The sequence below is a fragment of the Hipposideros armiger genome, unplaced genomic scaffold, assembly GCF_001890085.2.
Source record: "Hipposideros armiger isolate ML-2016 unplaced genomic scaffold, ASM189008v1 scaffold_93, whole genome shotgun sequence".
In the NCBI taxonomy this organism is placed as follows: Eukaryota; Metazoa; Chordata; class Mammalia; order Chiroptera; family Hipposideridae; genus Hipposideros; species Hipposideros armiger.
In genome coordinates, this window is record NW_017731443.1 from 3,993,188 (window position 1) to 4,007,669 (window position 14,482).

At 50.7% G+C, this 14,482-nt stretch overlaps 1 protein-coding gene across 2 annotated transcripts; it reads left to right on the forward strand.

Annotated features, from left to right (window-relative positions):
- The first annotated feature begins 50 nt into the window (after positions 1-50).
- On the forward strand, positions 51-14,482 carry GANAB (glucosidase II alpha subunit). 2 transcript variants are annotated; one of them, XM_019645551.1, is made up of 25 exons: positions 51-129; positions 2,798-2,902; positions 3,049-3,157; positions 3,402-3,529; positions 5,859-6,038; positions 6,470-6,535; positions 7,358-7,427; positions 7,607-7,694; positions 7,782-7,878; positions 8,142-8,322; positions 8,903-9,056; positions 9,256-9,491; positions 9,571-9,697; positions 9,808-9,887; positions 10,107-10,250; positions 10,353-10,449; positions 10,761-10,862; positions 11,039-11,282; positions 12,173-12,237; positions 12,408-12,484; positions 12,593-12,667; positions 12,835-12,948; positions 13,050-13,162; positions 13,319-13,419; positions 13,538-14,482. In XM_019645551.1, exons 1-25 carry the CDS (start codon positions 92-94, stop codon positions 13,645-13,647), a joined length of 2,901 nt encoding a protein of 966 aa, XP_019501096.1. In that variant the 5' UTR covers positions 51-91; the 3' UTR covers positions 13,648-14,482. The 2 variants fall into 2 exon arrangements, with proteins under 2 accessions (XP_019501096.1, XP_019501097.1); XM_019645552.1 differs by lacking the exon at positions 6,470-6,535 and having other exon boundaries at positions 13,538-14,382.

The window sequence follows — 14,482 nt, forward strand, 5'->3', positions numbered from 1 at the left end:
CGAAAGCCGGAAGGGGCGGGCGTTAATATACGTGGCTCAACGCGCGCGGGGGGAAGGGAGGCTCCGGGTCAAGGAGCAAACCCGGCACAAGATGGCGGCGGTAGCGGCAGTGGCGGCGCGTAGGAGGCGGTGAGGAGCCCGGAATCCGGGGGCGCGCCCGGGACGCCCCCAGACTCCCCAAGCCCCATATCTCTTACTCTTGTATGCCCTCCTGAGACTCTGCCATCCCCTGGCCTCGTGAGCACCTTTTGTCTCTCTGGAGGCGGCCTCAAGCGCCCCCAGCCTTATCGCGGTAGATCCGCACGGCGTTGGGGTCCCATGCTTCTGGTGCTCCCCGCCCCGGTGGCTCAAGAAGGCCGCAGCTGTGCGCTCCTGTTGGCCTTGACCGCCCTCAGCCGCTGCCCTCCCCTGGCAGCTCGCGGCCGTTAATGCTGCCGCCTCCTTCCTGCAGTGCGCGGGACCATCAGGGCGGGGGACGAGACACGGCCCGGCCTCCGGGAACGCATCCTGCGGCCCCTCAGCCGGGCTGGAAGCAGCGCGGCCGGCAGTTCCGCCTGCTCTGCCCTTCTTGCCCTCCCCCCAGAGCCCCGTACCCTGCCCTGCCCTTGTCTTCTTCACGTGGACACCAGCCCTGGCTTGTTCGGTGTTCACGCTCACTGGGCACTGCTGGGGCAGGATCCAGTAAATTCACAGTCTGTCTGGATTATGTTGCTCAAACACAACATGTAATGGAACGGTTTGGTCTGCGCTCTCGAGTTTATATTACCGAAAAAACGGTTCGAAACAATCACCAGCGCCACAAAGCGTTTACCAGGACCTAACGGATGTAATAGGGTGGGAGAGGCGTGCAGCAATGTAAAAAGCGTGGGTCGTAAACTCAACTCTCTGGAAGCCTGTGATCTGAAATAATAAACGGGTGCGACTTGCCCTGTGGCTCATTACTGATTTTGGCTTTTGGACCATCTCTTGCTCAGGGGCGTTCAAGCCATCCCTGAGTTCCTAGGGCCTTGCAACAGGTCACATCTGAAAGATCTTTTAGAAATCCTATCCCCATTGGCATCTTTCCAAACCCATTTTATAGATTGCAAATAGGACTCCAGAGGGTATTTAACTCACTATACTTCTGGCAACTGCTGCTTTGGGCAGGTGGACATGGGTTCAATGGGGCAGGGTGCTGCTGCAGTCACTGCTGCAGTCACTCCTCGACCTGGGCCACATGCCTTGTTGAGTTTTCTGGTAGTATTTCTTCTGCTTGTTTTGCTACTGCTTGTTCCTTCTTGGCCTATTAAAGCACAAGGCCTGGTGTTTTCCTCAGCTTTCTGCCGGGTCTGGCTGGCTTCGCACATTCTTCTGGAACCAGAGGGCCTACTGTGTTCTGTGATCTTTCTTGTGATTTTCTTGCCCTTTAGCTTTCAAGCAGGTACTGAAGCTAATGCTGGATACAGTATGTAGAGTAGGCCCTACTCTTTAGTTTCCCCATTAGCAGTTTGCAAACTTTTAATGCTTAGAAGAAGCCTGTGGTTTTGTTTATATTTTTTCCCCCCTATTTGGAAGCTCTTGGACTGCCCGTAACAGCACTGAAAGAGCACGTTTAAAAATGCAGATTCCTGGGCTTCGGAAATCTTCATTTAATAAGCACTGCAGGTGATTCTTAACAGACACTAAAGTTTCAGAACCCCTGTTTAGAATATACTTAGAATGGATGAATATATTCTTCAAACTAGTTTAAACAAGCCTATTAAGTCTCTTGTCTGTCATTTGATACTACATTGGGCAAGTGACAGTTTGTGGTAACCTTGGGGTGGTGGTCCTCAGTGGGCCAGGCTCTGCTGGTGCTTAGTGTGCCGTATTGTGCATCATGAAGTACATGGGCCACAGAGTCAGAGCTGAATTCAACCCCAGTTTCACCCTTTAACTAGCTGTTCAGCCTTGGATGAATTATTGAACCTTTTATGCCTCAATTTTCCCTCTGGGGAAAACCTCAATCCTACATTCACCTAGAAAATAAAAGGGAAAGAGGTGTATAAAGAAGCAATTCTGAACCCTGGTTGCCCATTGGAGTTGTTTAGAGAACTTTTCAAAAATTCGGACACCTATTCAAAAATTCGGACACCTAGGACCCTCTTCAGACCAGTGAGATCAGAATCACGGGAGTCTGATTGTTGATGCTTAAAAACTGCAGGCAGAGTTAAAAACAAGGGATAGAAAGCAGTTAGCTAAGCCCCCGAGGGTACATTAGGATTCTATACAAGTTAGCTATTGTTATTCTTTTCAGGCTTAGGTAGTGATAGTGGTGACTTATTTTGAAGATAATAGGAGTGGAGATGAGAGGAGCAGGATGCTTGGGATGCTGGGGATGTTAGGACGGTAGGAATTGACCAGCAGGCTTGCTGAGGGTACATCTTTAACTTTTTCACTGTAGCTCCACTTGGTCATGGAAATGCCTTGCTTTGTCTCTGTTCCACACACATGGTATAACCACTTCCCCTGGGCCTGGCTGTTATTGCTTCTTTCCTCTGAGATGCTGATGTAACCAGAGTCAATTCCAGGATCTCTGAAGGTCAAAGATCTTTTGTCCACTTCCTCTGCTTTTTTAAAGGAAAGGTGTAAGTGAGCCAATTCCTCAGGCCTGACATTCAAGCCCATGCCCATTCTGCCTTCTTTTCTATTTAATGGGACTCCATTTTTCTTCCCTCTTTTCTGAGCTCTTTTAGGGTTGTGGTGGCCTTTACCTCTGAAGGTGGGGCCCTTTCTGAACCCATGCTGATTGTCCCCTCTTTGTCCTTTTTCTCCTTAGGTCTTGGACAGGTTTGGTACTGGTTTGTTTAGGGGCCTGCCTGGGACTTTCCCTTGCTGTGGATAGAAGCAACTTTAAGACCTGTGAAGAGAGTTCCTTTTGCAAGTATGATATTTCTAGTAGAGTGAGATGGAAAGCAGGTTAATGTGGGCGGTATCTGGCAGACGGGGTAGCCTGGGAACACTGCAGGTGATAGGGGACCTACGGATATTGGGGTGCCCTCCCACATTCTTAACCATTTCACTTGGCAGGCGGCAGCGAAGCATACGGCCAGGCCTTTCTCCATACCGAGCCTTGCTGGACTCTCTGCAGCTTGGTTCGGATGCTCTCAGAGTCCATCTGATCAACGAGGTCACCAAGGTCAGGGGAGAAAAGAGTCTGGTGTGTGTGGGGGGAATGGCTAAGGGGCAATTCAGGAAGGGGAACCTATAGCCAACATCTTGTCCTAGCCTAATCTTGGGACTTGTACTTTGTGAGGAATTCAGATCTCAGGTCTTTTAGGCAAAGTGCTAGAAGGAGGAGACCCTGCAGGAGGGAGTGGGTTTAGAGGGCATGCCATGGTGTAGTCCTCTCCTTTCTCCAGATCCAAACCTCTGCCCTACAGGTGTTGCTGGTGCTGGAGCTCCAAGGTCTTCAAAAGAACATGACTCGGATCAGGATTGATGAACTGGAGCCCCGGAGGCCCCGATATCGTGTGCCAGACGTGTTGGTGGCAGATCCCCCAACAGCTCGGTAAATATTTCCAGAGAAACCTACCCATTTCCATAGCCCTTTTTTCCTTCCTGATGATTTTTTATTTGACAGCTGACTTTCTTTCCTACATTGGGATAATAGCTGATTAGCACCTTGCCACTCTCCTCAACCTTTCTCTATCTCTTCCTCTGTTTCACTTCTTTTCTTTTTTTTCTTTTTTTTTTTTTTTTGCTTCAGCCATCCTGCCACCTGTTGGCAGCTTAGAGGCAGCTCAGCTCGGGCCGGGACTCGAACCGCTGTTGCCCAGAGCTCAAACTGTTGAGTAAGCTCTTAACCAACTGAGCCACTCGGCTGGCCCTGTTTCACTTATTTTCTCTTTCACCTTTTAATCTTCATTCATTCAGCAGACACTGCTTCCTCTGCAGGTCCTGGGCTAGGTGGTGGCAATACAAGAGGAAATAAAGAAGGCACAGATCTTTCCCTCCAAAAATACAGTGTCTCTGTGCTTGGTTCCTTCCTCCCTTTTCTTCTCTTCTCCTTTTCTCATTTCTTTTTCCTCAGATATTCAGGATAAGGTTACTCAAATTCTTAGGCCATGACTCACTGTCATCATTGTTCCATGCATGGCTATTAAGTGTTGAATTTAGAAGTTCAATGGTGCTATCCATTGAGCTATGGAGTTAAGTGTTGAATTTAGAAAATAACATAAATCTTCCACCCTATAAACCCTCTACTTCCCTCTACTTCTCACTGTCCTGTACCCCAGCGATGATCATTTCTCTGAAGTGGATCATTCCCTTGGCCTTTTGTTTTTACAGTTGTATGGTGCGTGTATGTATATAAACACCTGTACATACTTGTATATATGTGCCTAAGCAATAAATTATGTGTTTTTGTTCCTTTTTGAACTTTATAGGGATAGCGTCTTAATGAATGTCTTCTGAGATTTTGTTTCTTCACCTAACTTTAATGAACTCTGTTGCACGTAGCTCCTGTGCATTTTTGCTGCTGTATATGTAATCTTGTATGACTACATCCCAACTTATTTTTCCGTTTCTGTGTTGATGGACATTTGGGTTTCCAGTGTTTTGCTATACAAAGTGTTGGCATGAACGTTCTTGTCCATGTCTCCTGTGTCCCTCTGCAGGAGTTTCTCTCTGGTATATAGCTAGGAGAGGAGCTAGAATATGGAAATGTTCAACTTCCCAAGATAACGCCCAAGTGGCTTACCAGTTTACACTTCCACCTGTGGTATATGACAGGCCCCATCGATCCATACCCTCCCCAACCCTTGGTGCTGTTGGACTTAATTTTTGTCAGTAGAATGGGTATAGAATGATACCATGTGGTGGTCTTGGCTTGGTTGTCTTTCCCAGTTTATTGAGACTGAGCATCTCTTCATGTGTTTATCTGTCATTCTGGCTCACTGGTCTGTGTAATGGTAGTTGTTACCTGTGCTTATTTTCCTTTTATGTTGTTTGTCCTTATTGATTTGTAGAAATTCATTAGTCTTGATACTAATTCTTTATCACTTTTGTTTATTTAAGCTATCTTGCCCAGGTTGTAGTTTATCGTTTTATTTTCTTAAAGGTACTTTGAAAAAAACTTGTCTTTAATTTTAGAGTAGTTTTAGATTTGTAGGAAAGTTGTAAGAATGTTACGAGTTCCTATATATTCTCCACTCCTATTTTCTCCTATTGTTAATATTTACTGTGGTACATTTGTCATATCTAATGAATGATACTGTTATTAACTAACTAAGTCCATATTTTATTCAGATTTCCTGAGCTTTTACCTAATGCCCTTTTTCTGTTCCAGGATCCCATCTAAGATACCGTATTATATTTAGTTGTCCTGTCTCCTTAGGCTCCTCTAGCCTGGGACAGCTTCTCAGACTTTTCTTGTTTTTGATGACCCTAACGGTGTCTTTTTATAAATAGAAGCTTTGAATTTTAGTGTTGTCAGATGTATCAGTCTTTTATCTTCTGGTGTCAGCATTTTCTAAATTGTGTTTAAATAATCCTAATCTACCTGCAGTCATAATCTGTCTGGAGTTGATACTTGTATCTGGTATGAGGTAGGAATGTGATAACATTATTTCCTATCCAGGAAATCTGTTTTTCATCTCCATTATTAAGTAGTCCCCGTTAGTCCTCCTGACCTCACTGAGTTACTGTGCCACCAAAGTTCTAAGTATTCTTGGGTCTGTTTCCAGACTCTTTATTTGGTTCCTTTGGTCAGTTTGTCTGTCTCTGCACTGTTACCACACTGCCTATAGCTCTTTGTAAGTCTCCCCTTCTTCTGAAGTCTCACAGCTGCACTCTTGGTCCTTTGCACTTCCTTATATCCTTTATGATCTCTTTCCCAGGCTTTCTGTCTCTGGCCATGATGACAACAGTGTGGAACTAACCGTGGCTGAAGGACCCTATAAAATCATCTTGACAGCACAGCCATTCCGCCTTGACCTACTCGAGGACCGCAGCCTTCTGCTCAGTGTCAATGCCCGAGGACTCTTAGATTTTGAGCACCAGAGGGCACCCAGGGTCTCGTGAGTACAAGGGTCGGGACTGAAAGCAACTAGTGTGAAAGAGCCTTAGGTGTGTTGTGGGGTCTGGCACTGGGTTCCTGGGAGAAGACAGGGTGGCAGGACAGCCAGGTAGGGGTTGAGGGCTGGGAGAAACTGTCAGGGAGGGTAGGAAGCAGGCTGGGTTGCAGTCGTCTTCATTTCCTCTGCAGACCAGGAGGCAGTCACTTTTGTCCCTGAGCTGTACCCTGGGTGCCTCCTCCGAGAGGCCTGCCTGGGTCTGCCTTTCCCTCTTCCCCTTCTCATGCCATCACATTTCCCAGATTTATTTTCTTCCTCCCCACCCCTGCCCCATCTCTGGAAGTTTGTCGACTGAAACTCACTTTTATGTTTCTGTTTTTGTGTTGGTTTTGTGCCTCCTTTTCCCCTTCCCTACCCATCTCCTCCTGCCCTAGTTTCTCGGATAAAGTTAGTCTCACGCTCGGTAGCATTTGGGATAAGATCAAGAGCCTTTTCTCTAGGTAAATCCATGGCCACTGGTACTGTATGCGTTCCTCTGCCCTTACCCACCCTTCACTCTGGCCCCCAGGGGAAGGTGCCCCAGACCCTTTCATGCCCTGCCCTTCATCACCTCTCTTTCTCCAGCTATGTGGTATCTGGTCCCTGTTACCTATACTCCTGACTGGGAGTCCCCTGGGAGAAGGAAGATGACATGTTGGAAGTACTTAAGGAATGTAGGGAGCCGGCTTTGCCAAGGGGTAGAAAGATGAGTGGAGAGATGCTGCTTGTTGCTGGGGTTCCTGGCTCTTAGCTGGGGTGCACTGAGGCTCTGGGCAGAGCTGCTTGCCAGCTGCCCTTGAAAGCATTCTTTGGCACAACGTCTATTTGAGTCCCTGCGTATATCTGTAGAGGCTTGTTCATGGTATGACCCACTTGCCTTTGCAAAACCCTTGTGTCTGGCCAAGAGGCTGAAGCCCAGTGAGGGCAGATGGGGCCAGAGTCTTTCCATGGAGGCAGCAGAGCCAGGACTGGCATTCTGAACCCAGGCCCTTGAACCTGCCTGTCTCTTTTGGAATGCGGGCAGAGACTGATGATTTGGGCCTGTGTGTGGAAGGCATCTCCTGGTGGCATTTACTCCTCATTTCCCTTTCTCATTACTCTCCTCGTCCTTTGCACACTTATCTGTTTCCTGGGGGTCCCTCTCCAAGCTTTAACATTCAGTCCCTTCCTCCAATGCCTTCGTTCCTTTGGACCCTTGGCTCTCTATTCCCTCACCCCTCCTTCCACCAGCCCCTCGTCCCTGCCCCCTCTGGATTGGAGCAGACAGCTCTCCTACCTTCCAGGCAAGGATCAAAAGACCCAGCTGAGGGCGATGGGGCCCACCCCGAGGAAACTCCTGGGGATGGTGACAAGGCAAGTCGGTGGGGGTGGGTGGTTGGAGCACAGGGCTGGCTGGGAGGTTGGAGGGGAAAGGCCCACAAGAAACTTGAGCGGAGCTTAGTCTTGTAATCAGGGATGGGATTTAGAAAATGGGTGGGGGAAGAGAGAGAAACGGTGTGTGATTGGGTAGTGGTCTGCTTTCCTCCTCACAGCCAGAGGAGACCCAGGGGAAGGCAGAGAAAGATGAGCCAGGAGCCTGGGAGGAGACGTTCAAAACTCACTCTGACAGCAAGCCCTATGGTAAGGGACTGGGAGAGGCTTGGGCAGGGGTGCAGGTAGTCCTCACCAGGCAGAAGCTCAGGAACTCACCTTTTGCTTTCCTTCCAGGCCCCACGTCTGTGGGTTTGGACTTCTCTCTGCCAGGCATGGAGCATGTGTATGGGATCCCTGAGCATGCAGACAACCTGAGACTGAAGGTCACCGAGTGAGTTCCACGGTTACCTTGGTATAGGGGGAGAGAGGGGTCGGAAGTCAGGGCTGTGGGGAGATGTGCATGCAGTTTGGATCCACGCTTGCATGGATCACTTCCTGTGCCCAGATCACCTTTGGCAATTGGAAAATTGTTTTTTTCTGGAAAATTCTTCCTTGAGAAAGGGCAGGAGGGCCAGTTCTTATCCCTCACCCATGTCTGTGGGATGGGGGTTGTGTGTGTCAGGGCTTGGGGCCAGTCGGTCTGTCTGCCTGCAGGGGTGGAGAGCCGTATCGCCTCTACAATTTGGATGTGTTCCAGTACGAGCTGTACAATCCCATGGCCCTGTATGGGTCTGTGCCTGTGCTCCTGGCACATAGTCCTCATCGGGACCTGGGCATCTTCTGGCTCAACGCTGCAGAGACTTGGGTTGACATATCGTCCAACACAGCGGGGAAGGTGAGAGCACAGGCACGGAGAGCAATAAGAGAGGGAGTCCTCAGGCCTGGAGACGTGGGTGTGCTTTGCCATGAGCTTTGAAGATAGCCTTTTTGGGCTTAGGTGAGGGAAGGGGCCCTAGGCCTTGTGAGCAGCCTTTGTGTTCCCCAGTCATTTCCAGAAGATACACACTCCTGGGGACGGTATTCCCCGTTTTGCATTTATTGTCAGTACATTTGTTATTGAGTTTGCATCATGTGCTAGATACTTTCCTGGGTGCTGGGGGTATAGTGCTCATTGAGGAAAGGGCCTCACTCTCAGGGAGAAAGATAGCCGTTAAACAGATGGCAAAGACAGCAAGATAAGTTCAGTGGTGGTAAATGCTGAGAAAAAAATGCCGCAGTCACATGGTGCAGAGGGGGGCAGTGCTGCTAGGTGGCGGGGCCCAGGAAAGCCTCACTCAGGAAGTGTCTTAACCTCAGTCCAGAAGGACTCATTAGGAGCCAGCCTTGTGAGGATTTTGAGGAGAACCTTGCTGCTTTGTCCTGGGGTTGGGGCATGAGAGGGCGTGTCCTGGACTTCTCTCTGACCCTCTCTACAGACACTGTTTGGGAAGATGCTAGACTACCTGCAGGGCTCTGGGGAGACCCCTCAGACAGATGTCCGCTGGATGTCGGAGAGTGGCATCATCGATGTCTTTCTGCTGCTTGGGCCCTCCATCTCTGATGTCTTCCGGCAGTATGCCAGTCTCACAGGTACGTGGCATCCCTGCTCTGTCGGCCAACAGCCTCCTTTTCCAGCCCTTATCTTCTTGAGAGGGTGACTGCATTTTCAGAAATCCTGTGCCCTTCAGCCTCCCTCTCGTTTACAAGCCTCCCTCAATTTCTGGGTGTCCCCACTGGCCCCAGGTTGGCCTGATTCCACTGTGACCCCCGTCCCTCACTGAACCTGCAGGGACCCAGGCATTGCCCCCGCTCTTCTCCCTCGGCTACCACCAGAGCCGCTGGAACTACCGGGATGAGGCCGATGTGCAGGAAGTCAATCAGGGCTTCGATGATCACAACCTGCCCTGCGATGTCATCTGGCTGGACATTGAGCATGCTGATGGCAAGCGGTACTTCACCTGGGACCCCAGCCGTTTCCCCCAGCCACTCACCATGCTTGAGCATTTGGCCTCCAAGAGGCGGAAGGTAAGAGGACTGCAACCACGGTCGGTCTCTGACATAGTAGCCCTGGGGAGCTCTGACCACCTGTGTTCCTCGCTCCCAGCTGGTTGCCATTGTGGACCCCCACATCAAGGTGGACTCTGGCTACCGCGTACATGAAGAGTTGCAGAACCAGGGTCTGTATGTTAAAACCCGCGATGGCTCTGACTACGAGGGCTGGTGCTGGCCAGGTAAGTGGTGCAGGCCCAGAATTGAGGCAGAAACTATTGGAAGACCAGGGAGGTAGAATGGTGGCCATCTTGCCCCTTGGGGGTTGACAGCCACCCTTATCTTCTCCTAGGCGCAGCTGGTTACCCTGACTTTACCAATCCTGCGATGAGGGCCTGGTGGGCTAACATGTTCAGCTTTGAGAATTATGAGGTATAACAGGCCTCTCCCAACTTGCACCTGTCTTTCCCACCCTGCCTCCTTGAATCTTCTGCTTGTTAACCCGGCTATGGTTGGTTGCCTGTAATGTATCAGGGGGCCTTGTATGATCCCTGAGAAATGCATTTTTCTGGATTCCTAGGAGCTCTTTGCTCTGACACTGTCTTTCTCCCCTCTGTCCTTCTGTCCCCATTTTGTGCCTTGTGTTCTCAGGGCTCAGCTTCCAACCTCTATGTCTGGAATGACATGAATGAACCATCTGTTTTCAATGGTCCTGAGGTCACCATGCTCAAGGATGCCCAGCATTATGGGGGCTGGGAGCACCGAGACGTGCATAACATTTATGGCTTCTATGTGGTAAGGGGCTGAGAGAGGAGGGACTAAAGGCAGGGGAACTTGCAACAGATGACAGCTGGCTTTTGCTCCTCACTACCCCTCCTCTCTCCTGTCTCCACTCAGCACATGGCGACTGCTGATGGGCTGGTGCTGCGCTCTGGGGGCGTAGAACGCCCCTTTGTCCTGAGCAGGGCTTTCTTCGCTGGGTCCCAGCGCTTTGGTAAGATTTAGAGAATAGAGCCATGGGAGGGGGTGTGAGGGCCAGATGGGAGGAGCCATGGGCCTAGGCCTGGTTCTCCGAGAAATGTGCCCATGCAGCCATCCAGTGAGAGCTGCACACTACGTCTCCCCAGCTCTGCACTTTAAGGGGATCCAGGGAGTGAGAGGTCCATTCAAGTGCTCTTGTGAACTCTGCCGTCTTCATCGGGAACCTGGGGGCTCCAGAGCAAATATGGCAGGTCAGGGAGGTCTCTATGTAAAAGGCTGAGCGCTGTCACTGCTTGCAAGCTCGCTCCCTCTTGTTTTCCTCAGGAGCTGTGTGGACAGGGGACAACACTGCCGAATGGGACCATCTGAAGATCTCTATCCCTATGTGTCTCAGCTTGGGGCTGGTGGGACTTTCCTTCTGTGGGGGTGAGAGGGGGAAGAATTTAGGGTCCTCGGTTTGGTGGGAAAGGGGCAAGGTAGAGGGCACAGAACATGGGCGTGAATAGAGAGCTGAGAGGCCAGCGTGGGGCTTTGGGGAGCTCCTAGGCAGCAGCCCTCTTTCACCCTCTTTTCCAACCTGCTTCCTTCCTTCCCTCTCCCAGCGGACGTGGGTGGCTTCTTCAAGAACCCAGAGCCAGAGCTGCTTGTGCGCTGGTACCAAATGGGTGCCTACCAGCCATTCTTCCGGGCACATGCCCACTTGGACACTGGGCGGCGAGAGCCATGGCTGTTACCGTCTCAGTACCATGACATAATCCGAGATGCCTTGGGCCAGCGATATTCCTTGCTGCCTTTCTGGTACACCCTCTTCTATCAGGCCCATCGTGAAGGGATTCCTGTCATGAGGTGAGCCATTCAGCTGGGTCTGTAGAGTGGGCTGAGGTGTCTGGGGGACAGGAGGGACTGGGCTCTGTTTCTGGGCCTCTCTCTTCCCTCACCAGGGCCTTGTAAGGAGGAAAATCTGATTTCAAGGTCAAGAGAAAGCAGAGACTATAAGAAGGATAAATAGCAATAGACATTATTGAGTGCTCTGATATGCCAGGCATTGTTCATCACTATCCCCAGAGCCTGAAACCAGGCAGACAAGTGTCCTACCATTGTGGAGTGTACATTCTTGGAAGGAGGACAGACAGACAGACATGTAAACAAATATATAAATTAGAAAATTGCCAACAATGATAAGCTCTTTGAGGAAATAGGAGAGGGTAATGGAATTAGGTTCCACAAACGGCCTTTTTGAGAAGAAGGCCATGTGAGATGAGGCCTAACTGATGAGTAAGATTTTTATGATCTAGAGGAAGAATATTCCAAACAGAGGAGACTCCAAGTGGAAAAATTCTAAAGTGGAAATGAGTTTGGTGTGTTCCAGGAGTAGAAAAAACCAGTGTGTCTCGGGTAAGGAAGCAGAGGGAGAGGTAGATGAGCTGGGAAAGGAAAATCCGACCTGACCCTGGAGGGCCTTTCAGGGCAGGATAACAAAGTGGGCACTGGAAAGCTGCTGTGCAGAACAGTTTCAAGAGGGCACAGTGCAGAAGGAGGCAGGGAGATGGATTAGGAAGTTAGATGCCTAGCGAGGTGAGGCTGCAGAGCTGAGGGCTGAAGGCCGCCCAGAATGCCTGGATGTAAGTGCCTGGGTCTTACCCCTGTGCTGTTCTCATCACCGGTTCTTAAGGGAGTGTCTTTGACATCTGCCAAAACAGCAAGTGTCTTCCTTTCTTGTCTTGCTTCCTTCCTAGGCCCCTGTGGGTGCAATATCCTCAGGATGTGACCACCTTCAGTATAGATGATCAGTTCCTGCTTGGTGAGAAATGGGGAGGACATTTGGTGGTGGGCGGGCTTAGGGCTGAGAAGTAAGCACTGTGGGAGACCTGTCTGGATGCACAGGGAGGGAGGAGGGAGTGAGGCTGGTGGTGCATTTGGCCGTCTGGGAACTGATCGCCTCAGTTTAGAGTTGATTCTGGTGTGTTTTAGGGGATGCGTTGCTGGTTCACCCTGTATCAGACTCTGGGGCTCATGGTGTGCAGGTCTATCTGCCTGGCCAAGGGGAGGTGAGTTAAGGAAGGGTGTGGTGGGGAATGATGGTGGAGGCCAAAGGGGATACATGGGATGGGGGCCCTGTGCGGTGAGTGACCGAGTGTATCTCCTGCCGTCCACAGGTGTGGTATGACATTCAGAGTTACCAGAAGCATCATGGTCCCCAGACCCTGTACCTGCCTGTAACTCTAAGCAGTGTGAGTATGCCCGGCCCAGCTGCCAGCTCTTTCTGCCTGTAGGTTTCCAGAAGGGGAGAGAGTGTGTGCTTTGAGGTCTAGTACTACAAACGGGCAAGAGCAAAGGATGCTGCAGGGCCAAGGTTGGACAACAGGGCAACTTCATGCCAGCTCTGCTCTTGCCCTAGATCCCTGTGTTCCAGCGTGGAGGGACAATCGTACCTCGATGGATGCGAGTGCGGCGTTCTTCAGACTGTATGAAGGATGATCCCATCACTCTTTTCGTTGCACTCAGCCCCCAGGTGAGAGCCATAGGCAGGGAGCCTCTTCAACCATCTGCCTGCCTTCCTAGGATTCACTTCCTCTTGGGCTCAGGCTCTCACCTGTTCCACTTCCTTCCCAGGGTACAGCCCAAGGAGAGCTCTTTCTAGATGATGGGCACACATTCAACTATGAGACTCGCCATGAGTTCCTACTGCGGCGATTCTCATTCTCCGGCAATACCCTTGTCTCCAGGTAATGAGGTGCCCATTCTGCCTTGGCAGCCTCAGGAGGTGGCTGGGCCTTGGGGGTGCTCACAGCTCTCTGCCTCATGACTTTGCCCTGGGTCTACTCCGTCCTTCTGCTCTGACCTCTTTTTCTCTGATGGGCATCGATTTTTGCTCTCTGCAGCTCAGCAGACCCCAAAGGCCACTTTGAGACACCAATCTGGATTGAGCGGGTGGTGATAATAGGGGCTGGAAAGCCAGCAGCCGTGGTACTCCAGACAAAAGGTGAGAGTGATCTGGCCCTTTAGGGTGAGGAAAGAGGGGAAGCGGGCAGGGTTGGGACACCTTGCCTGTGAGAAAGTAGTTACTGCTATGACTATGGCACTCTTTCTTCCTCCACCAGGATCTCCTGAAAGTCGCCTGTCCTTCCAGCATGACCCTGAGACCTCTGTGTTGATCCTGCGCAAGCCTGGCGTCAACGTGGGATCCGATTGGAGTATTCACCTGCGATAACCCAAGAGACGTGGGGATGGGTGGGAGGGGTGCGGTGGTGATGAGAGTTACTCTTTTTTCTGCCTTGAAATTTGACCATGTCCCCTAAGACCCAGATTCTGCCAACATCTGGGCAGGATGAGAGGGCTGTCCCTGGGCTCTGAATTCCCCTTGTGATCTGACCTCTCCCACTCGTTGACACCAAGTCTCCCTTCATCCCTCAACACTCTGTTGCTCTATCTGGAGCACATTCACCTGTGAAGACCTGGGGACCACAGGACCCTTGCTTTCCCTTCTCTTCCCTTTTGTGGGTCCTGAATCCTCCAGACCCTATCCATTCATGCCTCTCGTCTGTTGATCCATTTCTTGGAAGAAGGTAAGGCCAGTGAGCTTTAGGGCTCCTTTTCTCCTTCCCCTTCCCTCCTCACCAAACTGCTTTCCTTCTTTTATTTCTTCCTCTTGGCTCTTCTCTGTCAGCCCTCCCATCTTAATGCCCCACTGATAGACTGGGACCACCTCTTACCTGATAAGGGATGAATGGATCAAAGGAGTGAGGTTACCGGAGAACTTCCTCTTCCCTCTCTCCCCCTTTCCTCTCCCTGATTCCTTCTAGAGCTGCTGCAGTTATGACAGGGGCAGTTCTACTTCCCCTGTCCCTTAGGGGAAAGAAGTTTCCACTCCTTAAGAGGGGGTGGGCATTAAATTTCTTTTGCCCCCTTTTTGTCCCCTTGAGGGGCATTTAAAATGGAGAAATCAGTTGTGGTTTCACTGAATCACGGTCACCTGTATTTATTGCTGGGAGAAGGCTGAGGGTGGGGGGAGATGATCATGTGTGCCCAGGGTTGGCCCGAAGCCC